The sequence below is a fragment of the Phalacrocorax carbo genome, chromosome 5 (assembly GCF_963921805.1).
Source record: "Phalacrocorax carbo chromosome 5, bPhaCar2.1, whole genome shotgun sequence".
NCBI lineage: Eukaryota > Metazoa > Chordata > Aves > Suliformes > Phalacrocoracidae > Phalacrocorax > Phalacrocorax carbo.
This window is the reverse complement of record NC_087517.1, coordinates 36719022-36736786: the sequence shown is the minus strand read 5'-3', so window position 1 is coordinate 36736786 and position 17765 is coordinate 36719022. Positions and strand designations below refer to the sequence as shown.

General features: G+C 36.7%; 1 protein-coding gene across 6 annotated transcripts in view; it reads right to left on the bottom strand.

Moving 5' to 3' along the window:
* TFPI (tissue factor pathway inhibitor) overlaps nucleotides 1–17765 on the bottom strand; it is a 45986-nt gene that overhangs the window by 13519 nt on the left and 14702 nt on the right. For 4 of the 6 annotated variants that reach the window (XR_010373058.1, XM_064452048.1, XM_064452045.1 and 1 more), the window contains 4 exons: nucleotides 17477–17596; nucleotides 10278–10478; nucleotides 2433–2492; nucleotides 1393–1431 (listed from right to left, as the gene is read on the bottom strand). Coding sequence is in view for 5 of the 6 variants with exons in the window: in XM_064452045.1 (XP_064308115.1) it covers nucleotides 1393–1431; nucleotides 2433–2492; nucleotides 10278–10478; nucleotides 17477–17596 (420 nt within the window). In the remaining variant the exon portion in view is untranslated. The remainder of the gene's footprint in view (nucleotides 1–1392; nucleotides 1432–2432; nucleotides 2493–10277; nucleotides 10479–17476; nucleotides 17597–17765) is intronic. The other 2 variants (XM_064452046.1, XM_064452049.1) reach the window with 2 other exon arrangements.

The following is a 17765-nucleotide window of genomic DNA, read 5'->3' as shown; positions in this document are numbered from 1 at the left end:
GATTCTTAAAAACAGCTGCTTTTCACTTAGAAAATCCTTATAATAAAATGGTTCTTGCAGAAAAAGGAAATTAAGTCCAAATAAGTTGAGCTCACAACTAACTTTTATAGCTACTTTTGAAGAGAGAGGTCATGAAGGCAATATAATCCTAGCTATACAAACTAGTATTATACTTCTAAATGCCATGTCTTTCTCCAAAGACTCAATATTCAAGACTACATTATTGGAAACAATAGTAAACATGCAATGATGTTGATGATAGCAACGAGCTCAGTTTAACAGGATATGCTCTGTTTTGTCATTAAAAGCAGGGAACTAGGGTCAGACCTTAAAGGAAGTAGTGCCAAATGTCTGCAGCATCTGTGGAAAATCAACTTCCATAGCATAGAATCACAGGGCAGGCGGGGTTATGCATTAAGAATGGAAAAGACAGCAGACAACAGGAAAAGAAAAACATCATCGCAGTATGAAAATATTCCAGAATACCATTCTGCAAAGACAAATGATTTGTCTATTTCAAAATGTATGTGCAAATATTGGTATTTCTGTGAGGAGGCAATTGCACACCAATTCAAGAGGAAGCAAGTGGAAGGAGGGTAAGGAAAGGAAGGTAAGCAGACAAAGAGGAGCCAGCTTATGAAGAGATTTTCTCAAGTCTGGATTTGAGCTGGGAGCTCTGGCTACCAGCATTGGGCCCAATCCAGGGAAGTCTCTAATCTGGAAAGAGAGGGTGGGGTAGAATAAGTCTTACAAACTCTATTTTAAGTGTCAAATATCCTTGTTAGGAATGTAAGTTACCTCAATAGAACAACAGACATTGATTCTCAGTGGTTAAGCACTGGTAGTTTAGGAAGTCTGGGTATCAGGCATTTAAATTTCTGTAAACAGTCTGCCCCTTCAGGAGTGGGAAACTTGCCCCCTTGCTTAATGAGTAATTAGGGGATCTGCCCTAACTGCTGCTAGCTCCTACACAGGCAATGCTTGAAAATTGCTGTTTCAGAGTGATTTTTTCCTATTTTTGCTAGCAGTGGATGAAGCATTTAGATTATTCTCAAAACACACAATAAGAGTTCCACATCACGGCTAATTACGTAACGCTTGAATCTCCACAGACTCCTTCTTTTCTCTTTACTGAAGAAAGAGGAAGAAAAGTGTAATGATGTGTTTATTTTGGGGACAAGAGATTGCAGCTACTGTCTTCAATGACCACAGCTGTCCTCAAAGTCTTTGATGGATACAGAAGAAGAAGGTTGGGAGTAAGAACTCACTTTAGTATGACATTCGTGTTTTTATTAGGAGATAGCTTGGAACAATACATAAAGAATTTATCAAAAGAAGCTAAATCCCTTACCATTGTGTAAGAGTCTTAGATGACTACATAAACATAGTTACCTTTCTTAATTTTTGCTAATGTCATCTTCTGAGGCAACTCTGCAATATAAATAAAAAGAAAAGTATTTAGCAAAAGCAGACATGTTAAGCCTCACCTGTGATACCACAGTGCTTAGCAGTGACTAAGAGCACCGAAAAGGAAGAATACAACATCTCTTCCCCTTCTTTCTTCTCCTTATTAGAGAAGTAGTACAAAAGCTTGTTCTGGAAGACTGAAGTATCGTCTCCTTTGTATGAGAAGACCTGCTATACTGGAAACTTCAGGATATGGAAAGTACTGGAATCAGATTTTGCCAATATTGAATTGAACAGAGAAAATCCTCTTTGTGCTGCTGGAACCAGAATCATGTATTACATAATCTTACTCCTCAAAAAGGGAGTAATTAGCAGATTTACTTAACCCAAATGTTGTATCTACTGATACTGCTCACAGCTTCAGAGCTGGTCTAGTCGCCAATAAAGACCTCTCTCATGCTATCTAATTCCCTTTGCTATGCTATGTACTGTTTGAGTAAAGTGTTCATTACGCTGCTCATGATACTAAAGCCCATTCAGACCAGTATCTCCAACTATCTTTAGGGTAGCATACATGACAAACTTGTTTGCACTGTTGTTTTATTGCCTGATCAGCAGTGATGAAGTTGCTATTGTAATTTTTAATGGAGCAGCCTGGGTTTTATTGTACTTGCTCAAGAAGCTGGATATCTGAATTCAACCCCACATTCCTTTTCAGTGATTGAAAACAAACCTTCTCCCTCTAGGAGACTGCCTAATCATAAAACTACAAAGGAGTCCAAGGGGAGACCAGCTCATCCAATGTGTAATAAAGGCTGAAAATTTTTCAGCGGCTGAGAAATAGAAAAGTGGCCAAGGATAGCTTATATATTTTCTATTACAGAGCTATTTTGCATGGCACATGAAAGAGTAGCTTCTGGTCTTTACCCTAAATAATCTTAATCACATTGCTTCATAAGCCTTGTACTTTTATTAATGGCATTATAAAATGCTCTTTTCTCTAAAACTCTCCTTTGCCTACTGACCTCTTGCATCTGAGAGCAGGGGTAGAGTGGTACAGCTAATGCTCTGCTTGAAGTTGTCTGCTGGAAAGAAAACGCAGTTTTATTTTGCATTTTGCTCTCTCAGGCAATCAATCATACTATAATGAAGCAGTATATTTGCCTGACCCTGGACATCTATCTTAGCTACCACAGCCCCCCTTAAGAAGGAAACAATTCCCTACAGTACATGCTAAGAGTAGCAGTAGCACGTTACAACTACTTTTAACTGCTGATGGATCTTCCTGCTTCAGTGGATACACGTCTTCCAGAGACCTGCTCATAAAGCCTCAGTGTAACATGGTCTAGCCTTCTCTGAAACATGAAATGAAAGGGAATTCAAAGGGAAGCATAGATTTTAATCTGAATTTAAATAACATGCTTTAGTCTCTCATGCCATGTTTCCCAGAAGGCCTTTAAGCCATACACCTAAAGGACTTCACTACAGCTCCTCTGTGACTTTATGTGTGGGATACACATAAAGCTCTGCCCAGCTGGCAAGGATGGGGAACAAAGGAGCGCTGCGCCCCATCTCAGCTTGGAGGTACCTACTAGCAAGACCACAGACGGAGGAACACTTCCAGCTGGAAAGTAGAGTTGCTGCTATGCCCTTCCTTGTTATGGAAGTAGTAACAGAAGATACCTGAGCCATTTGTATCCTCACCTTTTCTGTAATTTTCTATTTTAACCAGGTCTCCCCCTCCACTATTTATAGCAAACCCTTCACAGTCCAAAACTGAAAGGAATATTAGCAGTTTATTCTCCACTCATATTCCAGAACAAGTGTTTCTAACCATCCTTTATATAGTGATATACCTTCTGTGGCTTCTATTTTAAGAGATGCTGCTGATGACTAATAAGCTTTTAACGTTACCTGCACTGCCCTTGTGCATCATAATCCTACCACAGCTTTTTCTTTTTTTTTTTTTCTTCTGGAAGCATGGCCTGTGTTACATTTTCAAGGTAAATCTATCGGGTATAAATTCTGTCATGATACATTTTTCCTTCCACCTCTGGGACAATGCAGCTGGCATCCTTAAAAATAATTATTTAAGGACAGGACATGCTCTTTAGAGTGACATATCATTTGTTTGAACATCTTCCAGAGCTTCCTTAATAGGAAGTAGGAGGAGGCTGTGCCTTCAGCATTTAATCCCATGACCTAAACCATGGACACTCATATTGGGCCTTTTCACCAGTTTCACGCAGCTCTCCCTTCAGGCCAAAATCAGCAATCATACTTTGGCATAGCTCTCTACTTTTCTGGCACAGAACAGGAAGAATTTATTGTGAACTTATATAGGCCTAGAGTGTTTTAATCTTACTACCATGTCAACAGTATCTTTTTGCTTCTGGTTTTAGTCAAAAAGCCAAATCCACAGCTGAGTTAATTCCTTGTTTGTAAACAAACCGTATTTCTGAGTAGATCTGCTGTGTAAATAACAGACATTAGAGTTGCTGTAATGCCCAGAACCTTTTATTAGCAGGTATTTTCCCATGTTAGAAGCGTAAGTAGACTAAGATATATATTCACTGCCTTGAAAAGTAGGACCTTTGCACTAGTGATGACATTTGTGATTCTACTCATATCCAGTAAACACTGGAGCATATAGGCAAACTCCTCTTAAAAGTAATTTTTTCTTCTCTGAAGTGGTGAGTATTAGGCACATGAAACTATAAATGCAGCTGATTTCTAGGAGACTTGAGTCAGAACAAGGCATTTTGAATCTGAACACTGTCTAAGGACTTGGAGTGGCCAACCTGTAGCTGGGCTCTCTGAACTCTGGGAATTACTCATTTCTGTCTTTAATGGCTTATTCATTCAAAAACTTTAAGAGGTTTTTCTGATTTAAGGAGCCTGGCAATTCACTCATGTTGGCTCATTTATTCTTGTATTTGTGCTTAATATTGGAAAATCAGACACTTTGACCATGTTTGAATTTGTATATATATCACATAGATTCCCTTTAGCTTATTTTTAGTTTTCTTGACCTTCATATTCTTCACAGTGGTAACTGTCGCAATATCTCTTAGATTTTTCTTTATTTTTAAGCATTTTCCTATCACTCATATTGTCTTTTCAGTCTGATTTCTACAGTTACTAAATAGTGATTTTCCTGCAGTACTAAATACTGGAAACAGTAAGTAAGAAGAATATAACCATATACTACAAGACTGCACAGACAAAGCCAGCTTTAACAAATAGAACCTACTGAATTATATTGTTTTTACTGAATTATATTGGCAAAACAGGGTTAATTTTTTAGTTTACTTTATTTTATGGCTGGTGGTCAACAGCATACTGTTTGTGCCGCCAAACCATTTTATCTGCTGTTATTCAGAGAATACAGAAATAATGAGCCTTTATCGTTCCAGTTCCTCATAGTGGATTCAACCCTTACAGAGTCTTGGATCGCTGTTATGCATACGCCAAATACTGTACTTGGGCTGAGTATCAGGATGTAGACTGTTCCGATTTTCAATAGCTTTCAGTTTTATTCTATGTGGTTGTGCCAATTATATGCCAGTGCAGGATTTGGTCCAGAAGATCTGTCCAAGATATTGATCCAGCGTATGTGACAGAATCAAAATAACAGTATTAGTCAAAATAGCAACATTAGACTGAAGAAATAATTTCATAGATCTTCACTCACGGCACCTGATCATGACTTGAACACTTTTCATTCCAAATTCTGTATCTATCAATCTTGCCTTTTTCAGTTTAGCCCTCTGTCTTAGCCTTGAAACTGAAATTTAGGACAAACACTCCAAATTACCAGCAAGTCGCGCATTTTTGATGAGATACTGGCAGCTGCAGTCCTGCAGACCAGCCCTGCTCCAAGCATGGCAAAAATGTTGTGGGTCCAGCTGAAACCCAGAACCAGATACCAGATGTAAAGTACCAAAAGCTAGCCTGGTGACAGAAAAAGCTGTCTTCCCAACCTAGATCCCAGGTCTTCCTGACACCAAATGATAATCAAGAAAAATAACTTTCCATTTTCTATCTTGAAAGCTTGTATTCATTGAACTTTGTGGAGCCATAACTAGAAACAGATTAATCTAATTTTCTAAACAAAACACTAGAAGAAAATGCCTTTTAAGGAAGGTTGTTCTCTTAGAATGATATTATTACCAGCATTCATTTTTTAAACTTACATGTATATATTGACTATGGAGTTCAGCCCCAAGTTTCATTAATTTCTGTGCTGAAAATGTAATAAATATGGAAATAAACTTTTAAGCTGGTTCTCTGGGGTGGAGAGAGGGAGGCGAGGGATATCAGTTAAATCCATGATACTAACTTATGACCTATAGAAGCCATATGACAAAGGAAGAATTTTAAGTTTAGAAGGGCCATTTGTCAGGTCATCAGATAAACTATGCAAAATACTAATGCCACAATTTTAATAATTTTTAATTCCTTAAAATTATATTAATCTGTCTTGAATGCTCACAAAAATATCATTATTAAATTCTGACAGAGATACAACTTCTGGATAACCATACAGAATAAGTAATATTAATTAACACTCAAAAATCTGCCCAAGCTCGGTTAAGTAGAAGAAGAGCATCAGTTTCTTTGGCCATAAAGTTTTATGTGGTGATGATTACGAAGCGCTAAATATAAGTCTTTTACACCCAGTTTGGTGGGTGGCAACCTTCAGCCCAAATTGGAAGCAAGACCAACTGCTGCCTTTCAAGCCTCATACAACACATCCCTACCTTCTCTACTATCAAGCACTAAAACTGGCATGTTCTGGTTGGAGAAAATGACCCAGATACATAGATATCAGAATTATCACTTAGGCATTCATACAAAGAATCTGAAATCTGTTTCTGATTATAAGCTGTGCTATAACCAGCACAAGGCTATTTGCTCTCCTTAAATATCACAGGGTTCAGTTCCTGAAAGGATGAACAGCTAGAACTTTTGACAGGACAATTTTCAGGAATGTAAGAGCAAAATATCAGAAGTAGAAAATGAGAAAAATGGCATTTTTGTGTTAGTCTTGTATAGTGGTTAAGCACAGCCCTGATCCTCCATTCCTCTGTAATGAATTTCTGCTTTGTTTTATTTTCGGCCAAGAACTGTCATCTGCTTCTATCCAGTGGTTTCTTATGAAGATTTAAAAACATACTACTTGAATTCTATCTTACTTTCATAACTTTTTTTTTTTTTTTTTTTACTCAGGTATGAAGAATCCAAGACACAAATAGTAGTCTGGATAAAGAACAATATTGTAAACAACTTTTATCCTAAGTAATTTCTAAAGAAACAAATACACATACGTGAGCACCAAAATAGTAATCTGCACTCCTAGTAATACCTGAGACTTCAACATGAAGAGAAACTGAATCGCTGATGTAAAAGTCCTTTCCCTTCTCATCCAGTTCAGTAAGAGCTGGCTTAAGACCCATTTCAGATCCAAGCAGGACAGAATTACATTAACTTTGTGTGTGCTTGCATTTAGGGCAAGATATTTATATTCAGGAAGGTGCTTTTCTCTACGTCATCTTCTTTTTTTGGCTTGAAATGCTAGATTATGTTATTTAATAAGTAAGGAATTATGATTTCCATATAATTTTTCCTGAATGTGATGTCATTTCAAGATATACCTTATTTTAATATCATTAGCATTACGTTTACCCATATATGACTCCTGAAAACAGAGTGAGGCTGTGACTGATTCATGCCACTTCTTCACTGGAGCACATCTGGTCTCTGAGACTCATTAGTGGATCTTGCCAGAAGCCATCAAAAGATAAGTTTCAAATTAACCCTTAGAGTAAAATGCACTGAAAAACTGCCATTCACTTAAAGAACAGAGTGATCTGATCTTTTTCACTTTGACAAGCTGTTAGTGAAATTTCATAGTGTTTTTTTTCCATCAGATATGATTATAAGCATACAATTGCTTGAAAACAAAACTTAACTGATTAGAAAAATAACTGAAATCTGCTTTCATTCTAGAATTTAAGGTTCACATTTGTGTGGGTTTTTTTTGTTGTTGTTGTTTTTTTTCTTCTGAATGCATTTCTGTAGTGCTAGGGACAATAACAGAAATGCAAGGTGGTGCCAGCAAATCAGAAAAGAGGTGTGAATGGTAAATAATGCCTTGAATTAGTATTTAGTGAGTAAATTAAATGCATGCAGTCTCCCCACTGGAAAGACTAAAGGGATCAAGATCAGGGACACCTTTTAGGAAGGATGTTTTTTTTTTTCTCTCTGTTAGATGTTCTTCCAGTATTTTCTAACCACTGAGACTTCATGCTCATATACAACACTTTAGGTTAAATTTTGCTATTATTTATACATATATAACCCATTGAGGCCTTGTTCCATTCAGCCACATTATTCTGACTCACTTTGTGTAGATAAAAAAGCGACCATGCTTTACTCTGTAAATTGTAAATACCATTGGAAATTATCATACTCAAAATGTATAATAAACATATATCCTCACTTATTCTTACCCTTGCTGTGGCTGGACTGGATACAGAGGGAGAAAAGTCAAAGAACTGAATTACAGACTTGAGAAATTCACAAAGCCTGTGCTGGACAATGACATGTGTTGCGTTGCACTGCTATGTATTCAAACAAATTGTTCTATTACATAAACACATCTGCAAGGAAACATCAACTACTTATATGGGTGGCTGAAAAGTAGTATAAGGAAACAGAACCTGCAAAAACTTTTTAGTTATTTTTCCTTTCATTTTAAACAACTTTAACTATTTGAAAAACTTCATTAACCTTGTGGAAGTGTAAATAGGTATTAAGACTACATAATATTGTATCAAGAAAGACTATATAGTTCATACAGTCAGGAGAGAATTGCTCATACCTAGTAGTCAAGTAAATGCTAGACAGACCCTGCTCTGAATATAATACAGTCTATGGACTTTACGTATTTTTCTGTTACCTTACCACCTTTCTTTTTCTGTCAGTAAAAAGGAAAGATACAAATTGCTTATTTTCAGCATCCAGCATATTGGTATGATCAGTTAATGTTTGCAGATTCTGAGGATTAGAAGCATTATAACTAATAAATATTATTAAAATATTACCTAAGGTAATGTGCACATCACCCCCAGCTTTAGTCTGATACTGGGAAGGGAGATAGGTAATTACTTTGATGTCTAGAATAAATTTAGTGACACAATTCACAGTAATTTTTATCAGGAAATACAGATGTGTTGTGAAACAGACAATGTAACAGGTTTAAGGCCTGATCTAACTACTACATAGATGTGAGTTCTGGAAGGGATACAGCTAACAGAGACATTTACATTTATTACAGACAAAGCACAATGCTATAAATCATCTTGTCTTACTTTTGTGTATATATATAGAATATATATATATTTACACACACACACTTGCTGTGCTTGAAAGCGACCTATGCCAATCCTAGAACGTACAAATTTATATTCTGCAAACCATCTCAGTGCCTATAGCACATCAACAGATTTCCAGTTTTATGGAAAAGCCCAGGCCTAGAATAAATTACGAAAATAGGGCAAACAAAGTGACACCTACCAAGATCTGCATAGCAGTAGGGTGGTACCAGAGTACATCTCTACCAGGCAGGAGAGATTAACAATTTTCATCTGATTGTGTTGCCCATCCTCAGAATAACCTGTAAACTGTCCTCTACTGCAGGATTGCCTAGTATCACTGTCTTGAGCTCAGTAATGCTTAATGACATATTTTGCTGCTGGGCAAGGCATTAGTGACTGAAAAGTGCCTTCTATTGATAATGAATCCTTCTATCTTTCTTCAAAGTCTAAATAAATGAACATCCAATATACGAAGTCACTTGGGAAAAAAACCACATAGTAGGTATACTATCTGAGGGTTATCACACAGCTTTAAGGATCTCTATTCTGCCATTCTCTTTCTACTTCTATTGCCCCCCTTCAGTACCTCCCTCACTATCACTTCCTGTTTGCACAGCCAGACACATTCCATCTCATTCCCATTAAAGCAAGGTCCATAGTAGGTATCCAGAGGAAACTCTCAATGAGACTTGAATTCCTTCAGTCTCTAAAAACATGAAATTGTAAAATTTCTAGCTGCACTAGAATTTACTTCCAATTTTAAGAATCTTCTGTCATACACCCCTGTGAAGAACAGGAGTTGGTTACTTTCACAAGGCTGTCCTAAATACAAGGATCATTTTTAGTAGGAAAACAGCATTTGCTAGGCACTTTCTGCATATTCTGCTCTGTATCGTATTCTGGATCTCATTTTCCTCTTTCTAATGATTAACTGATGAGGTTTCAACAAAACATATCTTTTGTGACAAATAGCTATAACTGACATTTTTAATGAGAATTCTTTGCTACTGCAGTTCTAATTATGTTGAATCATAGCGGATGTCCAAGATTTTGGACAGCTGCTACCAGCTTCTCATATGCAGGAGAAATCTGGGATCAAAGACCAGGTTAGATACTCTGAAAGCAATAAAGAACATCTGTGCCACCCGCTGGATTAGCCCAGCCTCAAAATCAATTTCACTTTAAGAACTCATTCAAAAAAAAAAATTCTAGCTAGAAAATAAGCTTTCTTGCATTGGTCTCTCTGTTCCCAGGTCTACTAAAACAAGTGACACTTAGCTTTCCAAATCCTGAATGTTTGCTTGCACAACATAAAATAGTTCAGATGACTACAACACACTATAATACTTGGGAACATAATTAGAGGCATCACATTACTGTATTAAGAGGAACTGAAGAGGGCCTCTACTTCCAAATTTAACATACTTTGAGGATGAGAAAAAACAGATACAAATGAAGAACTGATAGGATAAGAGAATGGGTACTGGCCTGTTACCACACACTTCTTCTGACATTCTTCCAATGTTAGAAAGTTGTTCTCATTGCCATGGCATCCACCATATTCAAATATTTCACACTCGCGGCTTTGAATATCGAAGTAGTAGCGCATGTGGATTGCTTTGCATGGACCTTCATCTGCTTTCATGGCACAGACTGAATGCCCTAGTTTCAGTGGTGGCAAACCAGCACCTGTAATACGGAGAAGAAGTGGAATAACTGTGAAGTTAGTTTGCTTCACTGCACAGGATAACTTCAGAATGAGGTTGCTCGTGTCTTCTGCCTGTAAAGCTCTGAACTTGCTAAACACAGATGTAAAAAGAAAATAATTATCTGCATTGGAACACAAATGCTATTCAATCAAACCAAATGTGTGGTTTCAATTTTCAACCAAAACAGCTCATATTATAATCATTAACTCCTCAACAATAGAACTCTAAATAGCTATGGATAGTGGCTTATTCACAGGAGCTGGTGAGCAATTCTGAACAACAAACACACTGAGAAAATCCTAGTAGCTCCCAAAGACACAATGAGTACCCCTGCCTAAAAAAAAGGGAGAAGGAGGGTTCCTTATGCTCTCTTCCATGCACCTGTGATTGTGAACATAGCTCCTAAAGACGCTGCAAACAGTGCGAGACGAAGTAAGCAAGATAGCCCTGCAGAGGGCACCATTCCCCTATCAAATTACACTTTACTGGTACATAAACCCATCCGGTACAACTTAAAGGTCATCATACTGTCTTACTTTCTTTGATCTCACTGGTCTTGCATTAGAGCTTTCTAGAGCTAAGAAGTACCCAACTAGAAAGTTAAGGTGAAAAGAAACTCTGTCTTTTCAAACTGTGTCATTTCTATGTCTTTCAATATACATTATTAGGTCAGGGAATGTTTTGTAAATATTGTCTTATATATTGTGAAGAAGAACGCTAGCAAAATTTAACACTGTCAATGTCTATAAGGAAATTCTGACTGATGATCCAGTTTATGATACTGTTCCCTTATCAATATATGGTTTAATGTCTTTTCCTGTTTTGCTTTTCCAAGGAAATATTTTACCCTAGGGATTTTGAAAGCTTTACAGAGCTGTGTGCTTGCAATAGCAGCCAGAAGGCGACTTGAAATTTTTCACTCATTCTCCCGGAGCTAACCAGAACACTGGTGCCTCTTTGCATGTATATACAAAAGTATCTATTAGTGCTCTTTGCAGTGGCCCAGGAAACAGAGAAAAAATAAAGATGAGGACAAGAGTTTACATGATCATTGCATGGCATCCTAATACTAACCAGATAAATTTCCAGTTTTAATTAAAAGAATCCACAAAAATCAGGCTTTATGATGTGGTAAAAATGAAATTGGTATAACTTCTACCTACCTGCTCTACGGATATCTAATTTTAACATATAAAATTGGCCTTATATAATCTTTAAATGAAACGCACAGCTGAGATAAATCCTCATAAATACTATGGTCAATGGCAGTTTACTAATTTTATTCCATTTGAGCCATTGATAACAATTAAACCTACAGGAAAGAAACAATTTTCAGCACTAAAATATTTTAACTCACAGATTTTAAATCCTTTAAAAAATAACCTTTATTACACAATTACCATCAACACAAAAATTGTAGCACACAATTAGATCTTTGAAAATGGACAATTTGGTGTTAAAATACAGATTAAGAGGACTAATTTCAAAATTCTCATAAAATTGTCTCTAAAATAAGATAGTTTGTGATTCTTTTCCACACTAGTGAACATATATTTACAGGAAAACAGATTTGAAAATATTATTGACTATCTAATAGGAAATGTGGATGAATTAAAAGAAACATTTTTAAGAGATGTTAGATTCAGTAAACTTCCGACGGAGCTCAGCTTGCCAAACAGATTTCTGAATTTTGTTTCTTGCCAGTTTCCTTCTCTGGGTCTTCCTGAGTCCACGAAGAATTATGATTTCAAAGTCACAAGAGATTCCAATTTGGACCTCAAAGGTCTGAAGTTCTCCAATGGGTTTGGGAATCCTCTGGAAGGGACTTAAGAAGGCTCAACTTGAAAAGTTGAGAGGATATTGCATTGTAAAATGAAACTATGGAATTCCCCCACTCAGTAATAGGGAAAAAGCGCCTTCAAAACATGAAAGTTTTCAGTAACTTTTGGAGTAACTCCTGAAATGGTAAAATGGAACATTCAGAGCTCCACAGAAGCAGATCCAACTCTCATGTGGTTGGGGTGAGAGCTGGCAGCTAGTTTATAAACATGTTATTTTGCTGGCGCACAAGAAATGAGATCTCCTACATGACCTGTGTCAGTGATCCAGTTCAGCCTAGAAGAGGTTGTGAAAACATACTAAGTTCCCTAACTACTGGAATTTCAGACATGGGGTTACATCAGCTCATTTTGTTTGCTACAGTATGCCACACCAATGTTGTGGGCTACCAAAACGGAAATGGTGTGCAAGAATAGTTGCAAAACTACACAAACATGATCAACAAATGGCTAAGTTTCTTAGGAACTTTCTGGTTCCTAAGGACTCCTAGCCTTTTTCCCATCAAACACACAGAGCTAAATCACTGTTTTTTCTTACCTCTTAAGGCTTTTCCTCTGCAGTCACAGTGACACAGTTACCACTGTCAGATGCACTGACATCTGCTGCAAACATAATGACTATCTGTGTCACACTTTTTGGCAATCAGACATTCATTTTCTTAGGAGTTCTAGCAAGCTACCATACTTTGACTAAAATCTATACCCTGTGAAACCTCCAGGGGCCAAACTCTCCAACTTTGAACAATAACCAAGTGACTCTGAAGAAATAAGTCCCAAAGGGATTTGCGGGAACTGAATCATTCTTGTGTCTGGGAAAAGTGAAAGAATTCTCCCCCATTATTTTTCACCTGGGAACAGTTAACTCACACAGACGATATAGAATGAGCTTTCCTTCTCAGATTAGAGCAGCAGATGAGAAGGCAAGTATGAATGTTTGGCCAGTAGATCTGCATGGATACAAATCTGCCTGTACTCATTTCACATACGGAATATACCCTGAGAAAATTAATTCTTAGTATAAGGCCTCCCCCTCTGCTCTTGAACACTGGAACAAATTGTTCCTACTACATTTTAGGTCCTGTGTGAAGAGCATAGGGTATGACATTTAGGGAAGAAGTCTGTCAGGAAGATCAGTGAACATCCTTCAATAGAAACATGGGAAGTTAAAACTGGAAGGAATTTTAATGGAGTTTCTCGTTCAAGTTTTGGCACATTTCTAATGGTATCAATACCTTGACACCTTTTCTGACAGATGTCCAAATTGTTCTTAAAAAACTCCAGTGAAGTAAAATTCTCAACAACCTGAAGCAGCCAGTTCCAGGATTTCACTACCCTTCTCGCATGACAGGCCCTTTTCTTATATACAGCCTAAATATTCTTTACTACATATTAAATAATTTTGTACTTCCTTCAGTGCATAGACAGAATAATTTAAAACCACCCAGTCTTTCTTTCTTTTGGAAGACTTTTTTCTCCTCCTAATTGTCTCTATCCTAAAAAAAGTCCCTTCATCCAAGCTTTTTATTGGTCTTGCTTTCTAACCCTCTTACAACTTTCCTTTGGATCTTTTCCTATCGGTCTGGATTACTGGTAAAGTGTGCTGAACATAACCGTCTACTTGAGGCATCACTGGTGCCAAATAGAGTGGAATAATTATACTTTGGTTTTTTCTTGATACATCACAGAATTACTTGCGTTTTTTTACAACAACACTGCATTATTTTTGTAATGCTCTGCAACTTCAACTTACTTTCCAGCAAATATAACCTTGTTATACAAATGCTTCAACAGTTATTTTCCATCTTATATTTATGAATGCATTGACTCTTCTTCTTAAGTATATAGCATGTTGCATTTGTCGTTTTAAAAGGAAAATCAGTTTAATACTCCACATTGGATCTGGCCCTGTTGGATATTTATTACTCATCCAATTAGGCATCTGGTCCAAATAAATTTAGAACATCTACAGAATTATAGGACTGTACTACCCTAGACCAAGAAAACTGAGTTTGTTTTGCTAGAAATATATTAAGTAATGGTTACAGCTGATCCTCAACATCACACAAAAGTGACATACTAAAAACAAAATAAAGCGAGCAAAACCTCCCCTCCTCTCCTTCTCCCTGCCTTCTTGAATTTTTAATTTAATGACTTTATTACATCAACTACATAGGTTTTCATAACAGAAGACACCAAGTGTCCACTGCTGTGTCTTAACAATCTTTCCACTCCATAGTTTATGGTAAGTGCAAAGCAATGCTGATGAAACAGCTCACAATGAGCACGAGTTTAATGCCTATATCTTATGTCACTACCTTCTTCCTCCACTCCTTCAGTCTTACTACTTTCGGCAATTGTCAGAAACAGGACACGGGCCAAGACTGTTCCTACACAACACAGTCATTCTCACATTTATTGTTATTCACATGGCAACTTTTGCAACTCAAGACATGGCTGTTTAACACATGAACAGCTACTATCAACTAATAGGCAGAAATTTCATTGAGAGAGTTTTAATAATCTGCAGTAAATCATGCTGTAGCCCTGAGCACGTGGATCTTATATGATCAATGCAAAGCACTGTTACCACTTCACGAACAAGCAATATATTACAAAACCAGAAGTGGTGAATAATATCTCTAATCCTCTTATCTGAATACAAGTAAAACCAATACTTTTTCCCCTGGCTGCACGTGTAATACAAGACTCTAGCTTGACCTTCAGACTCCTAAGGACAATCTGCAGGGCTGTTTGTTAAAAATACATCCTTTTAATTAGAAAGTTAACTGCTTTCTATATTATACCTACCGCACAATAGATATGAAAGACAACAGTATTATTGCACAGTTGCCTTTCAGAACAGAACTACATGAATTAAATTGGGAGAATAAAACTTGGTCAGGAGTATTTCTGACTTTTTATGTGAAATACTTTCTAGTTTTGTTTGCTTAGGTTATGGGTTGTCAGCCTTATGACTTTCTGTGGTTATCCTTAATTATAAAGATATGCTGTCATCTTTCCAGGCTTTCTTGTAAATGTCTCTCTTTGATAAGCGATATCAATGCTAAGCACCTTGTCACTAATGAATAGATGTTTCTTCTCTCTCCATCTTTGTCACTTTGACAGCTTCCCACCCGCACACTGTTCAGTGCTCTTCCTACCCATGTGTTTCCTACCCTTTCTTTAAGCAGTCACATTTATTCTTGATAAACTTTCACATAAGAATAAAAAGCACATTCAGCTTGTGAGTCATCTTCTTCAGCTTTGGAACATCAACTAAAGTGCTCCCAACCACATAAGGTATTACTAAACAATATACACAAACTATTTATTTTCATATCTTTTAACTTTGTTATCACCTTTATTTATTGGTGGAAAAATGACAGTTTTCACCAGAAGAGAACAAATTGAGAACCCTTTTTATCATGTTGGACTTGACTTGCAACCTTAATTATTACTGTAATGAAATACTAATAGACAAAAAACCCTCTAAGATTTACAAAGACCTTATATCCAATGTGGTCCAAAATTATGACATTATGAATAATGGATGCACACAATTTACTTTATCCTGTAATACCTAAAATTTATTGAGTTCTATAGTAAAATATGTATGCTTTGGAATACAAGCCCAAAAGTTCAGAACTGTTCCTCATACTAAAGCAGTTATTGGTTGTATAACCTTAAATGACTGGTTGTAAAATAATCAGAGATAAAATAATGCCCAATAAAAAGATTATTTAATTTTCTTGAGATATTTTTATTGTCTTGTATAAACAAAGTAATTAAATAAAGGAAAAAAATGAATCCAGCAGATTCCTTGTTCTGGTGATGAAGTGTGTTATTTTAACAAGCAAGACAATTTGGCTTTCATGAACTGCAAGCTTAGGCTAAGGATTTTTATAAAACTAAGGTCTGCAGGGTAGACCAAAGATAGTGTGACTTTGCCCTCAAACAAGAAGGGCATTTATTTACTTCAGTATTAAAGAGAAACAAATTTATTCTGCATGAAAGTGTCTTGACTATACAACCATGCTAAACACTTAAACTGTAGTGACTAATTGTGACAAAGTCCTAAAGCACAAGCTTCATTTGTAGTATAGCCGTGATTATGCACAATTAATATTTTTGTCTTGAATACTGCTGCAAAAGACTGATAGAGAATAATCTGGATGGAAGTCAGACAAAATATGGGCAGATTAAGTAGTGTGCCAACAGAAAAATAAGGTTGCCCATAGCTGCATTCCCACTTAGGCTTCAAAATCAGACCTGTCAAGCGGGAGAAGTATCCACTGCCTAGTTCTCTGCAGCTTAAAAAAGAGATCACAACTGTAAATCATTTTCTCAAAGGAAAGAAGAATATTTTAGTATGGCCCAAAAAGTGTATTTTTGCCTCATCTGCTTTCTCCAAATCATTTGGGAAGAAAATAAAATATCCGGTATAGAAGTTCGATCCACTTTATTTAATTTCAAGGCAGTGAAAGTAAACAATGATCTTACAATGGTGAGAACCCAAGAACCCCCCAAGTTCACACTTCTGACATTATTTTTCTTAACAAAAATCTCTAACTGGTGAGTTTTTATTTATCCAGCAATATCATATCACTTGGGGTTATACAAAGAGCTTCTTCAAGGCCCAGAAAAACAATTAGGGTAGTAATTGCATCATCTTTAGACCAAATTTTGCAATTTAACTAGGACCTTAAGAGAGCCGTGCACAGGGCAGAGTAACATCAGTCTACAATGTTATTCACCATGTTTCTGCTCCATTTGCATGGGGAGATAAAAGCCAAGTTTACCAGCTGTATGAACTTTTCCCTAAACACTGAACTTTTCCAGGAGTCCTAAAGCAGAGCTTTAAGGGAATAATCTTGGTATCTAACACAATGTTTGGTTAGGATTAGAAGTTCCAAAAAGCATGGGAAACAGAAGCCTTCATAGAAGGCAGTTTTGCAGGAGCTTAATGCAAAATTCTGAGCATATCCCTGTCAGTTAGAAACCAGTGCATTTGCAGCTTGGTTCCACTTTCAGAAGTTTCCCAGAAAAATTCTCAAGTACAGAATCACATCTACAGTGCATTTTAACATAGTGAGTTTTGTTATTTGAGACAGTTTTACATGTCGTTTTTGTAATCTCTTACCCAGAACATCCTCCTCTTCACCATCATCTAAGTCAGTAGTTGCATGCCCAGTGATACAGATGAACAGCAAGATGAAGGTTAAAGGTAAGTAACATCCCTTCTTCCTTCCTTTCATCTTTCCTGTATAACATAGAAATGACAACATACACTTCAATCAAATTCCTTGAGTACTCTGCAAAAGTCATTAGCAGAGTAGTGCATATCCATAGGGGTAGATATACAAAATGGGAGCTTTGGAAATAATGTGAGTTATGTTGGTATAATTATATTGTAAGCACAGTGAAAAACA